General features: G+C 41.0%; 1 protein-coding gene across 1 annotated transcript in view; it reads right to left on the bottom strand.

Moving 5' to 3' along the window:
* Nucleotides 1-27,530, bottom strand: part of MYO3B (myosin IIIB) — a 397,478-nt gene extending 369,948 nt beyond the window's left edge. Inside the window, exons 1-6 of the mRNA XM_046659858.1 lie at nt 27,460-27,530; nt 24,723-24,906; nt 23,848-23,982; nt 14,870-14,974; nt 14,531-14,630; nt 11,620-11,696 (exon numbers count right to left, since the gene is read on the bottom strand). Coding sequence (XP_046515814.1) covers nt 11,620-11,696; nt 14,531-14,630; nt 14,870-14,974; nt 23,848-23,982; nt 24,723-24,906; nt 27,460-27,530 — 672 coding nt within the window. The remainder of the gene's footprint in view (nt 1-11,619; nt 11,697-14,530; nt 14,631-14,869; nt 14,975-23,847; nt 23,983-24,722; nt 24,907-27,459) is intronic.
* Between the last annotated feature and the right edge of the window lie 312 nt (nt 27,531-27,842).

The raw sequence follows: 27,842 nt of genomic DNA, 5'->3' as shown, positions 1-27,842 counted from the left end.
ACTGAGAGGTTAACCTCTCCAGGCAAATTAGCTAAAGCAAAATAGTAGATTATTCTGGGGTGTGAACCAAATGGCTGGAGCCTTGAGGGAATTTTATTGCCAGTGTTTTGTAGAAGGTCTTAAGGTCTATGAAAAGATGCTAGTTGCTGTGATAATGCCTCTGTTAAGGAAGATGAGCTTCAGTGACAGAGCAATTGTTTGGATGCTGGTTAATGGAGCATGCCCAAGTTCCCACCTTGAAATGCAAACTTATGGCTTTTCTGCTACATTTAGACTATACTGCTGCTTATTTTAGGAAGAGGAAAAACACTGATGCTTGGGTTACTAGCAATAACTATGAGTGAAGCCTTACTGCCCAATGCCAATAGCTATTTTACCCAGAGGTGAGCTTGAGGCTCCCAAATGTCGGTCATTACCACCTTGGCTGCCAAAAACTTTTCTTTCTAGAGGGTGCTGAGGAAAAGAAATAAATTTTCACTAACAGTTTAGCTCTACTGGTCTTTGGAGCAAAGGCTAGCAGTCAATCTTCTTTGATTACTAGAGCAATTCTCTTTAGCCTACCTCAGGCTAAGGAGTTCCAAGTTCCAGACTCCCTAAATCTGTCCCTGGTCACTCCTTCCTGGCCCCCAGAGGGAGTACCTCCTCCCCTCTCCTGAACAAGTTTATGGAGTAAAACTGCACCCACAACTTGAAAACACAATTGCTTTGACACATATCATCTCCTTGTGCATCCTTGGGCATGGTCAGCTGAGTTCTGTTGAGGATGGCTGACCCTTTCCTCAGTCACTAGCTGGGGAATGGTGGAGAAAAAACAACAGTCAGTAGCTCTTGGATTGTGGAAAGACTTGCACATCTGACTGGTTCAAGAAAATCCCAGAGCCAGACATCTTCATTTTGATTTTGCTACTCCCTCACTGGATAACTTTAGCAAACTATTTAATCTCCCTGCACCTCCTCTTCCCACGCAAGCTGAGCAACCTCTTTCTCAGTGGCCTTTTCTAAAGTACTGCTTATGAAAATGCTGGTTATTCAGCTTGTTCTATGGCACCAAAATGTTAATGGTAAACATCATTGGATCATTGACGTATGGGTAATAACTATTTTACTTACTTCCTCATATCTTTTTGGATTTCCTAAAATGTCTACAGGGAGCACAAATTATTTCTATAACAAGAAAGAGCATATTGTGCCTGTTTTTTGTCTTGAAAATGTAAATAAGTATTGAAAAGTTTGCCTTAACTTTCAAGGATGTGTTTCCTTCCTCCAGTGTATTTGTTTACTGTGGGATTGTTCAATAAGTTGGCAGTTAAAGTTGGTGTCTTGGTTATAAATCTAGGTTCCCATGAGATTAATACAAGAAGAAGGTAAAAAATTCCCTTCCCAACTATATACCTTTCTATTGTAAGCACAAGGCTAGGGATAGTCTTTCACTTTCTCAGGCCACCACGATCCCATGAAATGCCCCAGGATTACAGTTTCATTTCAGCGTAGACCAAGAATAGGGCTTACTGAAAGCTCCCAAGACACGAGTGAGATCCACCCTCTCCCTCTTGCAGAAAGACACAGGTTATAAGAACCTGAGAGAACAGTGTCTTCCTTATCTCAATGTCTTCAATATCTGAAAAGAACATCTGTGTTAGACTGACATAAAGTGGATTAAAAACAGTCAACACATGAAGCTCCTGGATTCAGAAAACCCAGATTTCTCCAACAAAATATTTAACTTAAACCATTTATCAAATTATAGACCAAAGAACTGCTGGGCTAAAATCTCTTTCAATTATGTAATTTTAACCAATACTTTCAAGCTAATAATTTTATGGTAGCACTATCTACCATAAGGAAAAATATGCTTTGCCTATAAAAAATAATTTACCAAACTTAAAAAACAATAGATATTATTCAGACTATTTCATTTTTTCCACTAATATTTTTAAATGTCATTAAAAATGCAATTAAGTTTGCCTTACATGTTCTGATTTCTCACCTTCCTACAACTGATCATGTGTTCCAAAATTATAAACAAAGATCAAGATTAAAATTTCACGCAAGTACATAGGCAAAATACTGTTATCTCAAGAGCTAAATTCAGTTTAAAAAGAGGCAAGGCAAATAGACCTAAAGCTATTAATCCTTGGCTGAGCTTGAGCCCAAAAATGCAGTCAATAGACTGGCAAATAAGATGGGCTGAGAGGTAGGAAGGCAAATAGCATTCTTAATTCTGCTTATGCAATTCATGCAGCATGATTAATAAATGTTATTGATCATAAAGATTTCTAAAATAGAACCTCTCTGGAATTGGAAATTGTAGTTATAAATATTCCAGTGGCAAATATTTTTCATCAGTTTTACACACAAACATCTTAAAGTGTTACAAGCCGAGATACTGAATAAATAAATGAAGTCTCTTCCTTTGGATGAAATATAACTTCAAGGGAAGATACATTTGAGATTTGAGTTTGCAAAGGGGACATGGATTAACAGAACTGGAATTGATGGTTTTGTTTTTGATGGGTTTTTTGGTTTTTTCATAAAATTCAACCTAAGGCTAGGATTGAATCTATAGTTTGTACACTGAGAAACTGCCAGAAATAATTTAAATTATACTGTTCTTATGAAATTCAGAAAGGTCTCTAATTAAAATACAATGTTCTACAAGTTTTTTTTCTCAGCATTGTAACACTCAGCTTAAGTCTTTAGAGAAATAAAACAAGGTTCAAATTACAAACACACAGAGCACACTTGTGCAACACCAACTTCCCACCATGGCTGTGGAGGGCAGAGGGGAACTGGTTGCAGGTTTGAGGCCAGCACTCAACACTGATTTTTGCCTTTAAATTCCCCAAAGCCCTGGGAACATGTCCTTTCTACTTAATTATACAGTAAGCCTCGTTTTCAGACTCAAGACCAACATGCACAGAACTTCTCTACGAAAGGTACATCAAGTGTGGCCAAATTTTCACATGGGTTCTTAGTACTCAAAAGGCTCTGAAGGGTAACATTTGCATGAAGACCCAGGATACTCCTACTACCCTCCCCAGCTCTAGCAGCTTCCCCATACTAGAAATGGATGCTGGAAGGGATCCTAGGATTCATTAATTCAACCCCCTGATTTCACAGAGGAGGAAACTGAGGCCCCAGGGAGAGTTGACTTGTCCGAAGTCACACAACTGGTTCATGGCCAAACCCAGAGCAAATTCCATGGTTCCCTACTACCCTCCCGAGTGCATCATCTCCTGGGAATTCTTATAATATGGAGAATGCTAACCAAAGAGATTTCATACCCCATAAGCCATAGCCACAGGAACTTCCATACTATGTGCATATAAGCATGTCCTCCATGTAAGCAGAATGGATTTCCTGCCACCTCTGACTTCCCCTGTCCCCTCACTCTCTTTCTTGCTTCCCCTTTCCTTTGCCAGCTAGTGCTCCACTTCTACAAGAGCACAGTTAAGGAAAGAGTGAGTAGGGGTTCTACAATTCAGTTCATTTTACAGCTTATTAGGTCAGGTATTACTATCCCAGCTGAGGAAACAATTCAGAAAGGTTAAGAAACTTGCCCAAAGTCACTCAGCTAGTAGGCAACAGAAGTGAAGCATTAGCCCACAATAAGAAACTAATGAGGAAAAAAAGTTTTTCTCCTCCACAACGCATCTGAAAAACAGGAAGGAAGCAAACCAAACCGAGTATCTGAATGTTCCCACTTGGGCACACCGCCTCATCTGCAAGTAATCTCTGGATTCTGTCCTCTCCCAGGCTGATGTCACCAGGCAAACCAGGATGGCTTTGGGAATGTCACACATTCCTATCAGAGTGACTTCCCTTAACTTTCTAAAACTAAAGAAAGCTTGGAAAAAACCTGGGATATAATAGAGCAACACAAATACTAGTGCCTCAGCCCCACCCACTCCTGCTTCACCCTCACCCTGAGGCTCTTCTGGGGTTCCATTCCTAATGCTGACCGCCTGCCTCCCTTTGCTTTCTTCTGACAGCTCAGTGACCATGAGGCAGGGAAATGAGTACAGGCTTTGGCCTAGGTGTGAATTCTCTTTCATGAGGCTGAGTCCCTGTGCCCTGGGCAAGGCAACAGAGGCACTGATGGGAGGGTAGCCACCAGGTAATTTGGGACTCATTGCTCAGGAAGAGCCAAGGCTGGCTCTGATGTTTTACTCCTTCAGCAAACACTTCTGCCCATATGGGAACAGCATTGGTTCTTCCTCTTTGGTGGACGAAGGAGAAACAGCAGCTGCCTTGACCTTTCTCACCTTTCCAGAAAGGGATGGGAGGACAGCCTGGGAAAGTTGCAAAAACTCACCGAGCCCACTACTCTGACACTTCTTGCTTAGCACTGAGTGGCGGGGATTTGAGGCCTCTGCTCTGGGCCTCATGTGCTTCTGCACATCTGGGACGTGAAACTCTCAGATGCAGCCCTATATATTTACATCCACCAAGAGGAGGGTGATGATATGTCACCACCACCTCCAGGGCCAGCCCCCGACCTCCACACTGACATATGACATACGACTCAAGTTCCCTGCAGAGCTCCAGCTGAGAAATGAGCTATCTCTGGAGACCAGGTTAAAAGCTGGAGCTGGATCCAATCATTTCACCCCCGCCCTGGGCCCTTCACTCACTGGAGCCCCAAGGGCCTGGGTTGTGCTTCAGGGCCCTCAAAGGCAGAACTACTCTGGGAATGCAAACAGGGTCAGCCCCAGGAGGAGAAGGGAGGGAATTCCCTGTTTTTCAGAGGCTGACACCAGAGTCTGGAGGGAACCAAGGAACACAATGGCTACAGAGTCTCAGAAAGGAATGTCGTGGGTGAAAACACACAGGTCTTTTCGCCAATGATCTAAAGTTCTAAACCCCTCACTTTAATCTTCTGAGCAACCAAAGCCTAGATTCCTTACAGTGATTTGATCAGCAGATAGAGTCCCAAGAATCCCCAGACTTGTAAAACAGATCCATGTGAAAAGGGATGCTGAACATCTTTGCATTGTCATCCCTTTACCCTTACTGAGAGCTTGGAGAGATCAGGCCTTCATTTTCCATGGAACACCAGAGCCACGGAATGTGAGAGCTGGCAGAGGCTTTTCCTTAAAAAACTGTAAATGTTCCCTATAAAATAGAAGGGACCTTGAAGGCAGACTACCCAAGCCAATTTCTCCTTCTCAGAGATGAGAACAGGTTAGGGAAGGGTGGGGTTGGGAGCAATGTGAGCCACCTTTTTTAAAGCATTTACTATGCCAGGTACAGCACAAAACACTTTCAGTACATTATTTCATTCTGTTCTTTGAGGCCGTTTTTTTTCTTTCCCCTCTCCTTTTACCTCTTTTAACCTTTCCCCATCTTATTAGTCAGAGATATTCAGTAACTCCCCTGAGGGCCACAGTTAAGTGGGTAAGCAGGTATCTATGATTTGCTCCCAGGTCTATCTGTCTCCAAAATTTGTGGTCTTAACTTTTTTAACAAAACTTAAGCCATATTAAACTAGGTGAACCACAATCACTTTTTAAAAATGAGTGGCAGAGTTAAAACTAAAATCCAAATGTCCTAAATTCTATTCTGAAGAACTTTTTTATTTTATTTTTCCAGATCTTTCCCTTGGGCATTAACTACATTGGCATCCAGTGCCATGTTGAAATATTATATTTTCCTCAACATATTAACAAAGATAATTCTTACCTAAAATCATTTAAAAATTGAAAAAAAAGATTAACGTCTTATTGGTACACTGGTGGCCATAACTAAACAGTTTGCTATAGTATAGTGGTTAAAAAGAAGGATTTGGGAGCCAAATATTTGGGTGGTATCAAATCCACTCAAATCAAATACCTGGGTACTCAAATCCTGGTGGTATCACCTAATAACTTGTCCAATGACAAGAACAGTTACTTTCTGTGAGTTACTTTATCTAAAACATTGGACTAGTAATAGGACTGACTTTATAGGATTGTTGTGAGGATTATAAATTAATGAATTCATTAATTCACTTAGTGCCTGGCACACAGTAAGCATTCAATAAATGCTAACTCTTATTTGGAAGCCAAACCCATTAGCTAGAGTTTAAGGAACAAAATGGTACACAACGACAATAATAATATTTCAGCTCTGTAGTGTTTTATGGCTTTCTCAGCCCTTTGACACAAAATATCTCATTTGTCACCTCTAGTTCTGGCAGTGCCAAAGGAAACAGCATTATCATATCATTTCGTTAGAAATGGCATAATTAATGAAGTCAAGAGTGGCTGCAAAAAGCCTGCAATATTTCTGCATTTGTGTAATCTGGTTGTTATGGCAACCATTCCCTGTCAACAACCCTCTGCCAGGCAAGGAGAGACCCATTTTTGGAGCTGTCACAGCACATCTGTTTCTCTGCTCAGCTGATTAGCTCTTGTTTGCAACAACAAGCAGATGGAGGTAAAAAAGAAAAAAAAAAATTTTTTAAAGAAGCAAATGTTTATTTTATCCACAAGTCTGCTTTCAAATACAGAAACAGACCTTTGGCTGTTTTAGGAAGATGCCGAGTAAACTGGATCCTCAATACATGGGCTGCTTCTCGCATTGGTGGCATTGCAAAACGTAGTCAACCTACAAATTATAGATGATTGGTCCTTCATGTGTGTCTTCTAAAATGATGTGTCTCACACTCCAATTTCAGTGTCTTCTTCCACCACGTCTCTGCATGTCTCTATTGTGTGAGCTACCTCAGTTAGCTGGCACACGTTTTCCAGGCTGAAAATCCAAGGAACACACTAAAGTGAAAGAGCAGACAACTGGTAGGGAGGCTAGGAAACCTGAATTCCAAGGCCAAGTCTGCCCCCTAACTAGCACAGAGACTATCTTCTCCCTGCCTTAGCCTCTTCATCTGTAAAATGAGACTTGTATTCCCATGCTCTCTGCAAAGCCAAACAGCTCCCTCCAGTAGTTACTAGGTGTGTGAATTTGGGCACAATGCCTCCTACACCTCTTTGAACCTCACTTTTTTCAGCCGTAAAATGGAGAAAATAATATCTATTATAGAGAGCTGTTGTGAGAATGAAATAAAATAATGTATTTAAAAAGCACAATCACAGTCCCTGGACATTAGCGAGTCCTCAGTAAGTAAAAGTTTCCTTCCCACTGTAAACTTGCTTAGAAGGCACAATATTCAAACCATGTGCCAATCAGCAGGCATCAGCAGGCTCACAGCACTAGAGCAGATCCTTGAGATCGCCTGCTTGCCAGACATCACCCCCTATAGTTACTGGACCGTTAGGAGGTCTGGTGTGTCCCAGGGAAAGAGACAGGCACCTCTGGTGGCCAAGGAGCACTCAAGGGGCTCAGGATGGCAGCCATTTTCCATGCAGAATGGAAGTGTTTCAATATTTTAACAACAAGCATGGCCACACCAGAGCATACCAGCTAACTATAAGGCATTATTTTAACGTAGTTTTACAAATGTCCTCAATAAAAAGAATAATGACAACTTTGGTTCATTTTATTGGTTCTCAGTCATTTATAAACATTCAGTTTAATTCTTCCCTACATGTGATGGTGGGAAAAGAAGATTAAGAATCTACTACCTCTAACTCACTGCCATCACTATAAATAAACATAAACTAGGCTATATCCCTTTTTGCTACAGACCAGGATATTATGTGGCATGTGTTTGACGCAAATAACTGGCTGAGCAATACTAACACTGACAGTGGGCATAGTTGTACTGGAAATCCCTTAGTTCACTGAGTCACAACATATGGATTCCAGTCACTATCACCCACCTACCCATTCTGGGCCCCTGGACACTTAGCCTGGCAGCTTGCAGCAGTCACAGCCAGGGAAATTTAAGAACCTGGTTTTTTTTGTTTGTTTTGTTTTGTCTTGTTTTAATTGAGGCTATAACAGTTTATAACATTGTGAAATTTCAGTTGTACATTATTATTTGTCAGTCACCATATAAATGCACCCCTTCCCCCCAACCCCCTTCCCCCGGTAACCACTAAACAGTTCTCTTTGTCCATGTGTTTGTTTATCTTCCACATATGAGTGAAATCATGCAGTGTTTGTCTTTCTCTGCCTGGCTTATTTCGCTTAACATAATACCCTCAAGGTCCATCCATGTTGTTGCAAATGGGACAATTTTGTCTTTTTTATGGCTGAGTAGTATTCCATTGTATATATACACCACATCTTCTTTATCCAATCATCAATCAATAGACACTTGGGTTGCTTCCATGTCTTGGCTATTGTGAATAATGCTACTACAAACACAGGGGTGCATAAGTCTCTTTGAATTGTTGATTTCAAGTTAAGAACCTGGGTTTTTGACAGCTTTACTGAGCTGCTGAATCAACAAACTCTGGAACCACCTACCTCCACACTTACATGAAAAATTTAATTTCCTATTGTTTAAGTCATTTTGCTCAGGGTAATCTATTAAGCACATAGTTTCTATGTTGAATGTTTTTCTTTCCCTCTTAAAATAATCTTACCTGAGTCACAATATGCTACTGACATAGTCAGTTTGTAGAAAATTATACTGATCTTAACTTTTAGATTAACCCTTTTACTATGTCAGGCAATATTTTCCCAGTAGCATTATTTCAAAATACTATAACACTAAGGGTATCCCATAAAATTTTTCTTCTCCTACATTGCTGAGTTGATACCATTTTTACCAGTATTTTCCAACATTAGCAGCATCCAAATGAGACAGTAAGCAGAGATAAGTGGAGAGTGTTGACAATATGACAGTCAATTCATGCTGCAGCTTCAAGCTGCCCCAGTGAACTGTGCGTTTGGACTGCTCATCAACATTTGACTGTGGTATAGTCACATTCCATTAGCTACCTGGTTTGTAGTTTAGCCTATCTGAATTAAATATTGCAGTTACTCAAGCTGGTGAAATAAAAATGGAAATGAAAATAGGAAAAGAATAATTTGGTTCAATTTCTCAAAAATAAAATAGGATCAAGCATCTTTCAGCTGCAATTTCAAAGTAAAAGCAAAGGTCACCTGCAATGGTTTTATTCCACTGGCCTTGATACTGCATGCATTGTTGTCGTATTTAATCTAAATACCACTTATTCACACAAGCAGAAGTGAAAGCATATTACGATCAATATACTATGCAGGCCATCATATAAAGACAATGTTCATTTGAACCATTACTGATTATACTTTCAAAGATTGCTCTTGACACAAAGCATTGCTCACGGAGGAGAGTATAAGTATGGAACTGAGCTGACAAATGGAAGATTGCTCCTGTGAACATTCTTATGAAGATTATGGAGTGAAAAGAGGCTGTGTTGGAAAAAGTAATTCTCTATTTGGAAAATTAAAATGTGAGGATTGTATAGGCCTAAGTCCCAAAAACTGTAGCCTGTGTCCCAGAGCATATTGGACACGGTCCCACATCCTGAGAGAATCTTTCAGGCATGCATGGAGCAACTGGACACTTGCTCCTAAAAGGCACTGTCAAGGTCTCCACACTGTAATCTGCCTACTCCTCAATATATCCACTACAGCATACAAGATGCAACGCTGGCTTTTCCCTGCTGAGAAAGGAACAAGTTCCAGGCAATTTGAGCAAAAAGAACCTCACCATAGACCACTTAACTGTCCCTTACTGAAACACCCTACATATTTAATTCAACCCAGCTGAATTTGAAAAGTCACAAACATCTCAGAAGAAATATACAAAGCCAAGGGCAGGCTTCTCTTATTTACACTTTGTGATTCTGAAAATATTAGCTTTCTGTGGATCAGAACAGTAACACCATCTTCTATGTTATGCCATCCTAAATATGTGTTAGGTGGCCTCAGTAATGCTTTCCTTTAAGAACAGATCAATCAAAATCTAGAGAAATTTGCTAATACCAATACTTGTAAAGCCCTCCTCAAACTACCCTCCAAATTCATCTTCTCCTTTGGCTTTTTTACCAATGGATTCATTCACCCAATAGATGCTTATTGAGCTCCTACTCTGTATCAAGCACTATGCTGAGAATTAGGCATCTAAAGTCCCTGCCAGAGCTTAGAAATCAGTTGGGAGACCTGCCTGCCAACAATTACAATGGAATGGTCATGGTGTGCTAAAGGAGGGTATCAAGGCTGCAGTGGAAATTTAGGGATAGGAGCCTTAAATTGGCCAGGGATTAGGAAAGGTTTCCTAAGGCAGCTACATTTGAGCTGAGACTTGAAGATTGAGATGGAATTTTCCAGGGCTCTGATAATATTTTTATTATTATTAACAATAATAATAATAATAAAATGGGAATAGTAGGAGTAAGAACATATTCTGGATCATCTGGATGACCATTTGCCACACAATTTCAGTGCCTACATTTATGTTTATTATTAAAGCAGCACCAAGTCAACAGAGATGTACCAGTTGGAGGCCAAAGGAATTGCTGTTTGAACAAAGAGACCATGCTAGATGAAATAGAGTAAAGTGGTGGGAGAATTGGGTCAACACATGGTACATGGTATGACAACATAACTCAGAATAAACTGTATTGTCATGCTCTGAAACATACACTGCAAAGGACAACTGAGTTTCACAAAACAATGTCACTTGTCTCATTAAATTAAAGCTGCTTACTTGAATGTTACTGCATTTCTAGTTTCTTCATAATACAATTTTTTTCCCATTTGGTTTTATAGTTCTATAAATATAAGTGAAAAGGAGTTTATGCTAGTTTCATGTTTTTTAAAACCTATTTAAGAAACATTTAAAATCTGAATCTGAAGGACTCTTCTTTTTCTTTAAAATAGGTCTGTCCATTACCCAAGTATGAGAGGGCCCTAAACAATGGGGAGCCATTGAAGAAATTTTAGCAGATTGGTCTGAACAAACTACTGTAACAGGAGACCACCATAGCAGTCACACAGAGGAAGGAGAGCTGTGGGGACAGACTGGAGACAGAAAGACCTCTAAGGAGATGACTGCCTAAGTCCTCTTACTAAAATAACCCATTTGCTTAATCCCAGAGAAATGCTCTCAGGCACAGACCAGAGCACTATAGAATTAAATCCTGACCTGACATGCAAAGCTGTACTTGTGTTTCAGAGTATGCCTCATTTAGCTGGAAGATTCTCCAGACTTCTACATGTGTCATCTCACAGAGAGTTCTGTGATGATGCCAGAACTAAATTAGGACCAAATCCCATGTTTTACTAGAGAGTCAACAAAGTACACAAGAGAACTTGCTATGTATCTGGTAACAAAAAACCACCAGGGCCACTGCATATATTCTGTAGGCCAACTAGAGCTGAAATCTGTCTCTTCAAAAAGTCATGTGCCACTGGTGCTGCATCTATCCAGTGAAGGCGACTTTTCCTAATTTACACAAAGGCTGGATGAGCTTGCCAAGCTGTGCCCTTTGGAGAGAGCTGCATCTTCTGGAGGGGGCCCCTTTTCCTTATTGCATGAAGGTACCCTATGGGCTAGCTATGACTTAATCCTGCTTTTCTGAGTAAGCCTCATCATCATCACTCACCCAACCAAGACTCTTACAATTCAATAAGTATAAAGGATTTTCTTCTTCCCGAAAATTTTGTAAAGCATATGACTTTCCCATAAAAAGGCATAATACCAAGGCATTCAAGAAGCACAAAGAACAAAATGCCCCCACTTACCTCCGGGGCCATCCAGAATGGGGTGCCAACAGATGTGTTTCTCCGTAGACGTGTACTGGTAAGTTGAGCTGAGACGCCTATAAGAAAAGGGTGTCAGAATTCAGCAGTGAGCAGAGGATGATGCTAGACCAGGGGTTGGCAAACTTTTTCCATAAAGGGCCAAATAGTAAATATTTCAGGCTTTGTGGGCCATATGGTTTCTGTTACAACTACTTGATTCTGCCATTACAGTGTAAAAGCAGCCATAGACAACTCAGAAACAAATAAGTGTGGCTGTGTTTCCATAAAACTTTATTTATGGATGCATATAATTTTCACATGTCATAAAATATTCTTCCTTTGATTTTTTTTCACAACCACTTAAAAATGTAAAAAGCAGGGGCCGGCCTAGTGGCGTAAGGGTTAAGTTTGCACACTCTGCATTGGTGGCGCGGAGTTCTCAGGTTTGGATCCCAGGTACAGACCTAGCACCGCTGATCAAGCCATGCTGTAGCAGCATCCCACATAAAATAGAAGAGGATTGGCACAGATGTTAGCTGAGTGACAATCTTCTTCAAGGAAAAAGAGGAAGATGGGCAACAGATAGTAGCTCATGGCCAATCTTCTAAACAAACAAACAAAATGAAACAAAAAAATGTAAAAACCATTCTTAGCTCACAGGCTACACAAAAACAGGAGTCAGGTCAGATTCGGCTGACAGGCTGTAATTTGCCAACCCCTGTGTGGGAACATTTATTGCTCTATCTAAACCACTAGAATATTTTTTTTTCCTAATGAACATTCCTGTCTATATTGCTGCAAAATCGGAATCAAAAGACAAACATCAACAACTAGGATCAAGCTAAAATATCTTCCTATTTCCAAAATATTTCAGGTGACTTCTTTCTTAAAATGGTGCATTTTATGGAGGAAGAAAATTGGCATGTATTATCTATAATGGAGCATCAGTGTAGACATAAAATTTTTTCAGTGCCTTATCTTACCTAGAAGCCTGGACACCTGGCAAGAAAACTATGTTTGTCAAATGGAAAAAGAAATCGACTAATAATATTATTATCCAGGGCTCAATGTTGAGGACCTGAATTTTAATATACTTTCAATGTACTTTATCTGTCTTAGTCTTCAGCCAGCTCTCTTTTTATACCACAAGGGAATAAAGTGGAAGTAAAGATACACCAGATTAGGAGTCAGAAGACCTGTTTTCCATTCCACTTAGACCTTTTCCTAATCGTATGACATTGAGCAGACCAACTCACTCTGAGCCTCAGTTTTCTCATCTTCAAACTGGGGATAATGATACTGTTGACAGCTAACCCAGAGGGCTTTTCTTAAGATCAAATAAGGGAACAAATGTGAAAATGATTTTTGAGTTGTAGTTTACAAATATAAGGTATTCTTTTGTACCAAGCAGGAATCTAATGCAGCCCTTAAGAGAATGACAGGGCTGCCACTAACGTTGATGACAAGAACTTAGAAACCTGGATACAAGTGCTTATTAGCCAAAGAAACACCTTTGAAACATCTGGCATAGATTTGCCAAGGACCCAAGGGTTGCTTTTTGGGGGTAGTTGATGTGTTAGCCACTTGCATTCTCTTTCTTAGAAAGCCAAAGAGGGCTCTCTAAATTCTATTGGCTATGGATAATTTCCTATTTCACCAAGTCCTCAGCTACAATTTTGGTAAAAATCAACCATACTTTTCTGGTTTTAATTTCTAGAAATTTCTTTCTCAGCAACTGGAAGTTCATGAACTTCTACTGGAAAGATTAGGAGCCTTTACCTTCATGCCAAATTGCAAAGCTGGTAAGTAGATAAATCAGTATTAATCCCCATCCTCATCCTTCTAGGCTCTTTCCCTCATAACATACTCACTGTCCCCAGGATCATGTGAAAAATACATATTTGATATTATATACACAGCACATTCACAGATTTACACCATTCTTTACATAGAAAGAGGAGCATAAGACTTGAACAAAGTGCCCCTCTGCTATTTTTCTTTGCTTGCTCTTATAGACCAATACACCTAAAATTACATCATTTATTTGTGAGTAATTTCTTCTAAGCAAATGATTCACTGTTACATTTTAACACCAAACCCTTTCTTACAAATAAAACAATCAAGGCCATCAATCTTTTCTCCTAGTATGTTGGCATTAATAAGGAATATTTTTAAAAGTGCTTCTATAAATGTTTTCTCATTATTTGGAACAATCATGCTGAAGTGCTAACTGTTGTTTAACTCATTTTGAAGACTAAACCATTCAATAAACTTAAAAAGGAAAACCAAATGGTTTGTTGGTTTGTGGAATATCAATACATGACTGTCGGCAAGGAGATATTCAATAGTTCTCTGGCTTTAGGTGATATTACTCTGCATTTCCTCTCACACTTCCACTTCCTGTTAATATTTCCAGTTCAACCAGCCTCACATGTAGCAGCAATAAACACAATTTAAAGGGATTTTAGCTGCCAGATCCAAAGGACTAGTCTACCTTCTGCTCACTGGCAATAAGTATGCCTAAGGCTAGAGAAAGTCATTTGAAAGACCAAACTGCTTTCTCTTTTCATATGCAAAAGAAGAAATCACAAAATGTAAATTATAGACAATTTCCCTGAGATGTGAAATTCTTACCAGAAAACTGAAAAGTTTTTCTGTCAATTTCTTCTTTTGAAACACTTTTATTTTCTATCTTTAATAAAATAGCTTCTAAAGCTGAAAATAGATTAACAAACAGCATCTCCTACGGTGATCCATCTGGTAAACCTCCCACTCTCCAGCCTGTGTTTGACTGGAAAAGTCCCTCTGCCTGTGGCGTAGCAGAGAGGCCCCAGTCTACTAAGATTGTAATAAACTATCGCCTTTGGCTAAACTGCACACATCAACAAAACAAACGACAAGCAGTCATTACCAAAGTCAACGAGCTTAACTCCTCCTTCTGTTGTCAGAAGAATGTTATTCCCCTTGACATCACGGTGGATGATTCGGTTGTTGTGCAAATGCTGAAGGCCCTGCAAGGCATGCCACCACCAAATAACAGGAAGGAGAAAGGGAAAATTTGCAAGGTTATTTTAAAACAATTACCCTACTATTAAAAAGCCTAATGTGAGTCCACATTTGGCTACACCTCCCTGCTGTTATACATCTTGCATATTTTAGGGTCGTTTCCCCTTGTTAATATGCAATAGGGATCCAAGTGATGACAAAATGCCCCCTCTGCTGTCAACCCCAGCTTGACGGCCATTCTTACCAAGAGAGCCCCGTATAAGATGTATGAGATCACTGCTTCGTCCAACCGCTGGCCACACCTGAGGAGACCTTTGACAAGCTCAGTGACCGAACCCCCGTTACACAGCTGCAAGAGGAGGTGCCGAGGAGAGAGAGAGAAAGCAGGAGACACATACAAAAAGAAAAGAAAAAGATGTTAAGAAGAAAAGCCCACTGATTACCGACCCAACATAGCAAATTTGCAGATCATAAAACTCCAGGTCAGAATAATTAAACTTCAAATTTCCATTACAGAGTCAAATCTAGTTCTGTGTGTGTATGTGTGTGAGAGAGTGTGCAAATTTTTTATTCAAGGTGATGATTTATGAATGAAAGGGCAAGTCCAAAAAGTTGATTTTTTAATTGTCAAGTGAAATATGAAAGCACACTTCGTTATTTAGAAACTTGGGATAGAGAAAGCATATAAGTAATCATGGTGACTTATTGGACATTTTACATGAGTACTGTCTATTTTTTTAAAAACATACATTTTGAGAATAAGAAAAGACTGGAAGAGGCAAGATGGATGCCCTGCCCTTGATACCTAGGAGGGAATAAATTTCATTTCAAACCTTCCTGTCTCCAGTGCTGGCACTGCAGGCATCAGAAGCCCAACCAGCAGCTCTTTCTGGAATTGCCACTACATGTCAAATTTACGGAGTGGAGTTGTGTCATATGCACATTTAACTTTCTCACAGTCAACTTTAGGCATTTAGCAACTTTATGCTCTTCTCTTTTGATTTCCCCTGTAATTAAAAACACTGTAAAAGTATATCCTGCGTATTTGTTCTTTGTTACATATAGTACATTACTGAGATTCGAGAGTACATAAACCAGGTAGACTATACTTTTGCAGCAATTTAAGGATTTTCAAAGATAATTTTTACCAACTGCAGAAGTCAGTGTGCAGGTTTGGGTTTGCTACCTGCCATCCTAAATCAAGGATTCTTAACTGGTTTGAATAGGGCATGTAAATACCTTGAAATTGTAGGCAGCATGTTGTATATGCACCTTGCATTTTTCTGCTGAGAAAATTCAGAGCTTCTGTCAGATTCTCAGAGCCTTCCTTTCCTTATAAAGGTTAAGATTCTGCTTTAGAGACTTAAGTTTCCTCCTGACACTTTGCAATTTGGGAAAGAGTTAACTAGTGAATAGTGGGGGGTCCTTTGGGTTGTGCTGCTTGAGTCAATGGGCTTTTTGTAAGCAAGGAAATCTGAGGGAGCATAGATTAGCACCTTTCCTAAAAGAAGACAACTCTTTATCAAGATAATAATACATTAGGATCTATTCGATTCTAATTATGAACATCTGCAACGTTTAGTAAAGAGTGAACAGATGTTTTTATTTGACGTGTTTATCATTCCCTGCTACAAATGTGGCAAAAACCTTGAAAACACGTTAGAAATCAGGATAACCTGGAACTGAATCTGCCCATGTTTTTATCATTTAGATTGATCATAAGGGACAGTATGTGACTAAAAATCTAAGATAGTATTAGGGAATCTTTAAAACTAGGCTAAAATGACTCTCTCAGAAATGATTTAGGAGGGACGCTAGAAACAGTGAAACGCATTGAAGGCTATGATGGTCCCGTGAGTTTGGAAGTATATAAGGCGACTGAGGAATTCACTCTCTGCCAATATTAGGTTTAACTCGCAACTCAACACCAATGGCCCTGATGGCCATAACACTGAGTACCAGGCTAACGTCTTCCAAAGGATTCTACATTGTTTCCATTTCAACTATGTCTCACACGACCCTGAAAGGGCAAATAACATTCTAGGTTAATTCTAATACCCTTTTGAGCAATGAATAAACTTTCAGTGCCATGATTCATAGAATAGTCTTAAAAGCTAAGCTTTAGTTAGACACAAAATAATTTTCTCAGGACTCCCCAAACTAGATTCTATATTTCAAGGGACAAAAATTAGAGAATTGACCACAGAGTCAACTGATGATCAGGGAAGAATGCTGGACATAACATAAGGAAGTTTTCACCCCAAAAGAAGAAGAGCACTTCTGCGGCTGGGGACATGGAGCTTGGAGAGCTTGAGAGAACAAGATTAGAGTAAAGATGTTCCTCTTTGAGAGTCTGCATAAGGGGTTAATATAATAATAGAAACTGCAGTTTCTTATGACTCTCTTCCCATCTGGAAATCTAAAGGGAGACCTCCTCACAGGGCCTTCATGCCAACAAAGGGGTGTCCATGCTGAGTGGAAATGGCAGCAGGGTATGATGAGGCCAACCAAGCCTGGGGTTATAAGGACGGTTCCCTATGGCCTGCTCATGACTTGCTCCTGCATTTCACCTACAATTCAGAACTTTATGCTCCATTTGGGGTAAGGGACAAGACTAGTGTTTGAATGAGAAGGACAAAGAGGGTGAGGACCTCAGGATAGAAAAGAGTATCAGGGACTACGGACATGGGGAGATACTAAAGGCAAGCAGTACAAGGACTTGGGGGTCACCACACAGCTCAGAAGCCCTGACCTAACTGCCATCACTATACATGAGCATCTGCTTGTACTCAGGTCCAGATGCCACCCAGGGAGAAGGGAAGGGAAGAGAGAGAGAAGAGGCCCTAATAAAACTGAGTCCTTACCCAAATGACTGAACTTTGAACTGGACTGTGAAAATGTGTGATAAATACTAGACTTTGCCCCTTCCCAAAGCCACTCAGTTGGACTAAGTTTAACAGAATGAGTTAAAACCAGCTGTCTCTTCTAGGCAGGCTGGGGGCTCAAGAACAAAGTTGAGTTCAGTTATTGACAAGAAATTACCTCTTTGTTCTCAACAGTTTGTGATTGTCCAGTTTATTACTCATTATTCAATCGTGAATACGACACAGTCCCTGTGAGTTAAAGAGCTCATGACCAATAATGGAGACATAAGTAGAGTATGGTATGTGGAAGCAGGGGTGTGCCTAAGAGAGTGTGGTGACACTGATGCAGGAATGCTGAACTCTGCTGAGGTAGGGTAAAGAGCGGACAGTCTGGGAAATCTTCCCAGAGGATGTAACATTTACAATGAGTCTGAAGGACAAATGAGTTTTTCGGCAGGTGGACAAGAAGGGGAAGGGCATCCCTGGAAAAGGAATATCATGTGCAAAGGAAAGGAGCACAAAAGAATGAGGGGTGTGTTTGTGTGTGTCTGTGAGTGTATGTGTCTGTGTGTCTCTCTGTCTGCATGTGTATGTGTGTGTGTGATTTCTAAATATTCTGTTACTGTTGGGACAAAGGGTACCAGGATCCTAGGGTAGGGAGATGGGGAAGGAAGGTGGGGAACAGGGAATGACAAGTGTGCCCTGCTAAGGAGTATGGGCTTTATTACTATACTCACGCATATTATAACACCATAATATACCATTAGATAAGAAGAGTAAGCTATTAACAAGTTTTAGGTAGCAGGTCTCTGTTCAGATCTGCATTCCAGAGAGATGACTTGGGCAGCAGATTGGAGGGTGAATAGGAAAGGAAGATACCAGGAGCTGGGCACCTTTGGGAGTGTTGAAGAAACCAAAAGAGGCAGGGTCAAAAAGTCAACAGTCATGATGACGAAGAGAAGGGGACAGAAATAGGAGGCTTTTGTGAGGTAGAATTGACAGGAATTTCTAATCAACTGGATGTGAAAGGTTAAGAAGAGAGAGAGTATAGGGATATTGTGAGAATAAGGGAATATCAATAAAGTTCTTTGATCCTCTAAATCCAAGGCAGTAATAGGAAGGCAAGGCACTAGAGCACCTTCATGAGAACCTCTCTTCAGCCTGGTTCCTGTCTCAGGGAGGCACATGCTTTACTGAATTGCAAGTGCACTATTAAAATTCTACCCAGAGAAAATTTAAATTAAATGCTGAGTGCCGATCCAAACTAAGTCAACCCTAGAATTTTTCCCTGAAACCTCTTAAGTCTCTCTCCTGTTCTACTTTTTTATTTTTTTTCTGCTTTTTTCTCCCCAAATCCCCCCAAAACATGGTTGTGTATTTTAGTTGTGGGTCCTCCTAGTTGTGGCACGTGGGATGCTGCCTCAACGTGGCCTGATGAGTGGTGCCATGTCCATGCCCAGAATCCGAACCCGCAAAACCCTGGGCCATCAAAGCGGAGTGCACGAACTTAACCACTCGGCCACAGGGCCAGCCCCTCTCCTGCTTTATTTTAAGTGGGGCCATTTCTGCAATAGAAGCCTAGTCAGAGACATTTTATATAGCTAGCCAAGTTAGAAACTTTCTTCAAAACTGTGGAACCTATGAAGAGATTAAGGGCAGCCATCTTGTCAGCAGGATCAAAACTCAGCTGTGGATTTAAGAACAACAAAAGGATCTTACTCAGTCCATGTCTTGTGTTCACTAAATGTCAGAGTTTAAGAATTGCCTGACTTCCCATGATTCACAGAAACATAGAATTAAAGTGCTCAGGGCACCTTTAGAGGAAGCTGTCCTGTGAAGTTGATAATCCCTCCAGCAAGGTTTGAAAGGGCAGCCCATAGGTTATAGAGAAAAGATTTGGGGTATGTGGATATAAAAAAAAGGAAAGCAGGCACACACTGACAATCGTCTAACCGGGGTAAATGTTCAATGAAATGGACTAAACGTTCCAAAAGCATGACAAGGAATTACATTTAAATGGATCAAATAAAACAATCCCCTTAAGTTGAAAGAAGGCAACCAAGTCTCCTGCCCAACCCCAGAGGGTTGGCACATGCAGTCCTTTATTCCCACCCACTCTACCAGCCATCAGATTCAAATACAGAGGTGTGTCTCCTCCCTTGCATTCCTCCCTATGCCCTCAGCATTCAGCAAATGTGGCAGCTGAATGCATCTAGAATTTAATGAGTGCTTTGCTCCAAACCAAGAAAAATAGAAAAATCATTTACATTCCACATCTATTTTCCAAAACATTGTTGAATATTGATTCAATCACAGTATGTGCATTTGCTAAGATGGTCATAACCTCAAGCAATAAAATGTTCCTTGCTCAATAAGCCATTAACTTTCTTTCACGTTATTAAAGAATGGCCCATGCAACACAATCACCAGACCTTTTAATCTAGTCAAAGCTCCAACTTGCAAGTAGATTCTGTACTGGCTTGTTGATTTGACCAGTCAGATTGCAGAATTAAGAGAAATTTCTTTTCAGTGCCCTTTTGTTCAGGGGACCTTGTCTTGCAAGGGTGTTAGGTTCTACAGAGGGCATAAAACAAAGGTCAAGAATTGTCAAAATTACTCTATAAGATGGCTTAGGAAGCACGGTATTGGACACTGTTCACCTCTCAGTAAGGCCATAACAACATATTTTTCCTCCAGACTGTTGGGACAGATGGTGTCTATTTTACTGATTCCACATAAAGTCACTGGCTTGCACCTAGAAGAATGAAAACTATGTCACTTGAAACCCTAGAGTTCCAGTCAGAGTGGGGAGATACCCACACCACAAGAGGCAGGTGGGCCCCAAGACTCCCACTTCCCAGCCCAGTCTCTCTCCAGGACACATGCTTAATGAGTAGAATGGGTGGCAGAATCACTCCCACTCTCAGCTTCTCACTCTCTCTGGCTTTGGCTGAACACATATAGCACTTGTACATGGGATGCAACTCTGTTGCATTTCAAAGTTCTTCCTCTCCACTCCCAAGTGTTCTGTACCTTCCTCCTGAACGCAGCACTCCAGTGACTCTCATTCTAGAAACCTGCCAGAACCTGCCATCTGAGTCAGGGTTCAATGCTCCAGTGTCTTCTAACCATCTCTAGCCAACCAAAACTTACCAATCCTGTCTTCCAGACCATCAGAGTCCTGCTATGATCCTGATTTGTTAATGTGATAAACTTGACAAATTTGATTCATGCCACAACATCAATAGGTGAAAAATGGTTTAAAGTGTTAACTTGCAATGATATTCAGGCCTAGATTGGACTTTCTAGGGTCTTACATAAGTGCAAAAACTGGACAGAGGAATCTTTTTTCCCCTCTGGATTAGATACTGAACTTTTAGATAGATCTCTGGGAGGAAAAATAGATTTAAAAAACTGATTCTTTTATCTGGTTTAAAAATATAAGGAGTATTTTTTTTTACTTTACAGCCTCATTTACTAGTACTCTAAACTCTAAACCATTCCTTTTAAGTTGAATACATGATTCATGCTGAAATTAATAGTATGTACCTGATGAAGGTTTTATAGTGAAAGGAAAAAAGAGAAAATATAGTTCATGCCTTAGCACATAGTAGGTATTTTTTCTGAGTATTGTGTTTTTCTTAAAGGTCTAACTTCTTACTATTTCATTTAGGTAAGAGATAATAGGACTTACAGATTTTTCAAATTTAATATTAATTTAGAATAAAACTTATCCACAAATTTCCCAAAACATTCTTATGTATGAGTGTTTCTCTCCATATCTTTCTAATGTAGTAGGTGTCTGTCATGAAAGAGAGTTTTGGTTTGCTTTCTGCTAACAATTAGTAATGAATTTCAGAAACGACATTTTTATTTGCTTTTGTTTTCAGAGTTGTGGTGATTTAAGAGGGTTAATAATAACTTTTTTCTATCCTTCAGAATTGCTCCGTGGAATAGCTTCTCACTGGTCCTTTGATCGCATTTGGTAAGGAAAGAGCAAAGGCAACATAAATTTAATCTCAATACACAGCAGATGAGGAGAACAATACTAAACAGATCATAATTATATTGTGCGAGTCTCCTAAAGCACTCCTAAAATAGCTGCAGAGGGAGCAAAACAAAACAGTCAGGGTGCTCTGTGGACCATCATCACCTTCCAGCTCTGTGTGTGTGTGTGTGTGGGGGGGGGGGGGGGGGGGGGGGGGTGGAACCGGAACTTCTGCCATCCCAGGCAGAGTTCCCACATCTGTGTTCCCGGGATATGGCAGACAGTGCCACAGGCAGCAGCAGCACGTGATGGGAGCAAAGTGCTGAAGTGTGGCTCCCCCTTCAGTTCTGCCAGTTAACCCATTATGTGACTGTAGGCATGTCACTCCTTCTCTGGGCCTTGTTCCTCAAAAGAACACTAGCGGAGTGACCTTAAGGAAGGCCAAGGCTCCTGCCAGCTCTAGGAGCCCGGGAATCCCTGTACCTATAAGCATATTGGAGGCACTGGGCACACTTAACCACTCAGCAGCCTGGCCCATTTCAGATGGCCCATTTCAGGACAGAAAAGACTGAGGACATTAACTTCATACCACCAATTTTGGCGTGGGCCAAAACAACCTGCAAAAGGCATAAAGCACATAAGCACATTGTATTGCTAAGGTATGAATAATTCAGTGTCCCAGGGCAGCCTCATTATATGCCCGTGGTAACCCTGAAAAAACATGAGAGTCTGTAGGGGAGTATTTGCAAAAGACTCAGTTCATAATTCTGGGCTCCTTCTCATCTTTCAAGGCCATACACAGCCCTTTCTGGCTGAAGATATATGAAGAAGAAGAAGAAGAATATAATCAGAGACCCTAGGAACAATACTTTTCATGTCCCAAGAAAAGCAGCATTTAAAAATTTAATGTTATTCTAGAGCTTCACTGGCAGGATAAAATTCATAACATTCTCAAGGAGGGGGTGGGGAATAATAAAATCCAAAAGATGATACTATGAGAACGTTATATGACTTAAATACCCAAGTAAACAGACAAAGATGATTTCTGAAAACCAAAACCCCTTATATCTTTATATTCTGAGGAAGGCAAATGATGTGACAGAAGTGTTCAAACTAGTTTCCCTGAAGATTATCCCATTTGAATATAACAAATGAATTCCCCATACATGGTTGCCATGGCAGCAAGGATATACTGTTCCATGTCCAGGCCCTCCCAGAGCCAAATGGAAGATTCAGACAAGAGATGCCAGATGGTGAATTAAGGGCTGGTCTCTCCTTTGGTGCTTCTCTCTTAAAGCTTTCACATGTATCCACATGGTCTTGGATCACATATGTGACCTCAGGAACGGAGGCATGTGCTTCTTCAGAGGGATGGAGTTCAGAACAATCAGGGTAGGCCTGGTGAGCATGAGGCAATAGACCTGTCCTAATATGCTAATTTCATATATTGTCATTACTGTGTCTTTGTCATTTAATCCCATGGGGGAATTCCCTATTTACAGGGAATTGATTCTTTCCCACCTCGTTACACACATTCATTCCCATTAATAAGGGAGGAAAAACGCAGGACTACAATGAATACAGGTGGTGTTCCCTTCAGATTCCCTCTTTAGGAGCAGATGCTGCCAGGAACATCAGCTGCTCCCTGGTCCAGCTCCCAGCCTCATTTCTCAACAGGAATTGCACCCAGCTACAGGGAACTGCCCCCTCCAAGGACACATCCCCTCCCAGGATTGCACACAGCCAATGATTGGCTGATGCGGAGACATACTGCAGGACACTTCAAGAGCATCCCTTCTTCATCTCCCCAAGGATGGGCTGAGGCCTCTGTCATAAACACATTGCTGTTCAATGTCTCCCTTGCCCAATCCTGCCTTCCTCACTTCCTTCCAGGTCTATCTCCTACAAGAACTCTCCAATAAAGCTGCCATACACAACTCTCAGAAACTGTTTTCAGGGAACCCAATCTAAAACGAGGATTAATGAACATGAATAGGCTAATTCAAATTTGGCAACCAAGTAAATCTTGGGTTAACAATTCTTGAAAATGATTTGAAATCAATTAGAACATGTTTTCTATAAAATATTCCCAGTTTAGGGAAGAAAATAACCTTTTCCAACTGTATTCCTATATTCACTGTATTATACGAAAAGATTATTAAACTTGTGAAGCGGAGAAACAAGAACATTTTCAGCACACAGCCTATGAGTAAGAACTGTGCAGGAGAACACCACATTTGGTAAGGTACCTGTGACATGCAGGAGGGACTGACTCCTCAAATGTGTATCTTATAGTGCTTAAGCAACAATGCATCTGCTTGCCCCTGGTGCTCTTTTTGAATTGATGGTTACCCAATGGGAGCCTCTTACCTCCAGAACCAGCCACAGCTGTCCTCCCACACAGTGATCCGCTTTGTAAAACATCCCATAAAACTTTACAACATTGGGATGATTAGGAAGAAACTGCAAAATGTTGTATTCTGCCTCAATCTCTTCATCCATATCCTACACAGGGTGAAAAATGCATGCTGGATTAAGCCTAATGTGTGAGGAAGGGTACAGGTATGACATCATGATCAAGTAGTCACTTAATAAAGCACATTTATTCTATATTTTTAATGTCATCATTACCATATCCTAAAACAACCTAACAATGGATAGTCAGGTCCCAACTAAAACCTTCTAATTACTATTACATGAATAAAAGGTCTTCATTATATTCTTTTATCTTCAGCAATACTATTATAAATATCTTTTTTTTTTATTTAAAATATTTGAATTTTCAAAGCACTTAAGGAGAAGTAGCTCGAAGGGACCCAACCAGGATAGGACTCTTATAACCTGACTGTGCAAAAGAGTGTACAGCATTATAACCTCAGTGTTCAGTGCTCTGAAATAAAATGCCATGCTAAGATGATCAAATACCACAAGTCTGAGTCACTTTGTAAATCACAGAGAGCCCAGCCTCTGTATAAGGCCAATGCATCGTTTTTTCCAAAAGAATAACTTTTGAAGAGCTCAGAGGTCCAAAACTAAAACAACAGTAAAAAGGGCAAGAAAGAGAAAATCAAGGAGAGTTTTTAACTCCAAGTGGAGTCCCTTCATTCAGATGACCTGACAAATCATAACTCATTTTGAGATTTCATGCCAAGTTTCATGAAAATTATCCTTAGAACCAAGAAAAAAGTTGAAAGCAAAATGTGCATGAAATACTATATTGTGTACAGTTTACCACTGTTACTTACACTGATTGGATCCAGAATTTTTACCGCAGCCAGCCTCCCATCTCTCTTGTTAGCTACCTTGTAGACCTTGCCATAGGTGCCTTTACCTATGGTCTCTATAATTTCCCAGGTATCGGTGGGATCTGGAAGCGATTCAAGTCCAAGCATCGTGGGACTGTAATGAAACAATCCATACAGAGTTTTCCTGGTGGGGAGAAAAGTTTTTTATGTGCAACAGATCAAAGGATTAGGGGCAGGGGGCCTGTGAAACAAGAATATTTTTATTTCTTAGCCAGCAACCTTGTGGTACTTTTTCTCTTTTTTTTCCCCTTCTGTTTTAAGCAGATTTTTTTAAAAAAAGGATTTGAAGCCTCCTTAAGAAATAGGGATAGAAGATAGAGGGGTGGGCAACATGACTCTGAAGCATCTTTAAAAACACAATTCTAAAAGGGGATATTAGATCCATACTACAGGAGGGAACAAAAGGGCCAAAGAAGATGTCCGGTCGTGACTAGATAGTTAGCATTCCAGGTTGCTGAGTGGGAGCTGCTGCTGCTGCTGCTGCCAGGGAAAATGGCTGAAAGCCATAGGTCTAAGTTCTTTGTGCCCAGCTTATGGTAACCTTGACCTCCCTGATGGTCACTGGAAACCGGTATCCAACCTCTATGTACAAAGCGTGGGCTGTTAGGAAGGAGGATTTGGTGCCTGCGGCAGGCATCAGTCAATGCACAGTACCCACTGTCGACCAGGTCTTGGGTCCTGCAAGGATTACCCAGCCCAGACCCCATCTACACAGCAACAGCCTAGTGTGGGAATCACACTGAGTGGGTAACCAGGAGCTGCAAACCCACTTTGCCTTAGCAGTGCTCTATTAAATAAGGACACAGCCCTGTGGAGTTTAAGTACTTTAAGTACCAGCAGCAAGCTTGGCAGGCAAAGTCACCTCAGACTGATCCTACGAAAAAGCCCCTTCAGCTTCGTTTGCTCCCAAGCTGCTTGCAACTCCAGGGGAGGGGCTGTCAGGCTCCAACAGCAAAAGCCACGGCATCCAATCTCCACACCGTGGCTTGGTGTCCTGCCAGGATGAGCACTTCTGCCTTATGCTGGGCACTGCAATTTGCACTTTTAATTCTAACTGTTTTCTAGACTGCATTCTCCCAAGACATAGCCTTTTGACCTGGCACAAGAATCCACTTTTTATCCTTACCCTTTCTGAGGGAGGCATTTCAAAGATATTGAAAACCATTACCAAAACAAAACAAAATAAAATCCCAGTGGCTGTGGGGTTGACACTGGAAGGGAACCTGTCTTTCTAGAGTTCACCTGGCAGGCACACCACGCTCCAAAGAGGCCTGTAACCAGGACCTTGAGAGCAAAGGGAAGGCTCACTCTATGCTGAGGCACTGACCCTGAAAGGTCAGCTGGTCAAACAACTCCTGCCTCTCATCTGCTGGTTTCAAGATTAGAAACGAAATCCAACCTTTCCTCCTAGCCAGTGTTTCACAAAATCATCTTTCTCACCACACGCTTCACAATTTTTGCCGTATCTGTATATCACCTGTGCTGTGTTACTAAATACTTTAAATCAGTTGATTTTTCATTTAAATGAATGTCTTTTTTTTTTTTTAAAGATTTTATTTTTTCCTTTTTCTCCCCAAAGCCCCCTGGTACATAGTTGTATATTCTTCATTGTGGGTCCTTCTAGTTGTGGCATGTGGGACGCTGCCTCAGCGTGGCTTGATGAGCAGTGCCATGTCTGCGCCCAGGATTCGAACCAACGAAACACTGGGCCGCCTGCAGCAGAGCGCGCGAACTTAACCACTCAGCCACGGGGCCAGCCCCTAAATGAATGTCTTTTAAAGGCACTTTATGTCACCACCCTAAATCACTTGCCAAATATCAAAATTAACTACAAAAGGATGCTTATGCTAAAAACAATAGTTATCCAAGTCCAGCCAGATACTGCTGCCTCTGCTCTTTCCAAAAAAGGGAGATCACTGAGTGATGGGGAGGAATTAAAGACTAGTACAGGGCTGGCCCAGTGGCACAGCAGTTAAGTTTGCAAGTTCTGCTTCGGCGGCCTGGGGGTCACCAGTTCAGATCCCAGGTGCGGACATGGCACCACTTGGCACACCATGCTGTGGTAGGCATCCCACATATAAAAAGTAGAGGAAGATGGGCATGGATGTTAGCTCAGGGCCAGTCTTCCTCAGCGAAAAGAGGATGATTGGCAGTAGTTCGCTCAGGGCTAATCTTCCTCAAGAAAAAAAAAAGACTAGTACAAACTTTTCCCTTAACATCGTCAAAAGACCTGAAAAAGAATAAGCAAGGGAATACCTTTGTCACTATGCGATTCAGTGTTCTTTATTGCAAGATCACCAAAACCTCTCAATACCTTGAGAACTGTTCTAGGTTCACCTTCTACAAGAGAAAAAAGCAGGACCAGTTGTAGGTGCTGGTCAAGGCCAGACAGGCAGGGGTGTGGAGGGTACTCCAGGGAGGTGCCCTTCTTGGAGAGAAGAATTTGGCCCATCAGCCTAAATGGAATTTCTTTACACTTACCAGTGCAGTTCCTGTTGCCCACCAGCAGGGACACCTGCATCTAGGCTCAGTGCTGTGATACAGTAGCACTCAAGTCAAACTGTGTGATCCTGGCCCTGCCTGACCAGCCCTGAGACTTGGGCTAGTTACTCATCTCTCTGTGCCTCAGTTTCTTCATTGGCATCATGGGGCGGCTGCTGCTGCTGCTGCTACCCACTTCACAGAGTTTCTGTCAGGATCATGGGATGATGACAGATCAAAGTGAGCAGAGCAAGTGTCATCTGCCATCGTGAAAGCACAGCACCAAGTTCTGCTTCAGAATAGGCAAGCTTAACAAAGTTTCCTGTTCTGTTTTATTTCACTTTTAGTCACTAAATAAATGAGAAACAAATTAGTTTTGCTCCAGTTATTTGTTTCAGACAAATGGCTAGAATTTGATGTGTACAAATGAAATTAAATCATAGAATGTGGCAGCAGAAGAGGACCCTGGAGGCCATCAAATCAAGTGGTTTTCTAATGATTTTTGGCCACAAAACCCTTTTGTTAAATTAAATATCACTTAGAATGCTGATGTATAAGCTGAGAGAAGCAGCACAGCCC

This window comes from Equus quagga, chromosome 4 (assembly GCF_021613505.1).
Source record: "Equus quagga isolate Etosha38 chromosome 4, UCLA_HA_Equagga_1.0, whole genome shotgun sequence".
Lineage (NCBI taxonomy): Eukaryota > Metazoa > Chordata > Mammalia > Perissodactyla > Equidae > Equus > Equus quagga.
This window is presented reverse-complemented; position numbering and strand designations above follow the sequence as displayed.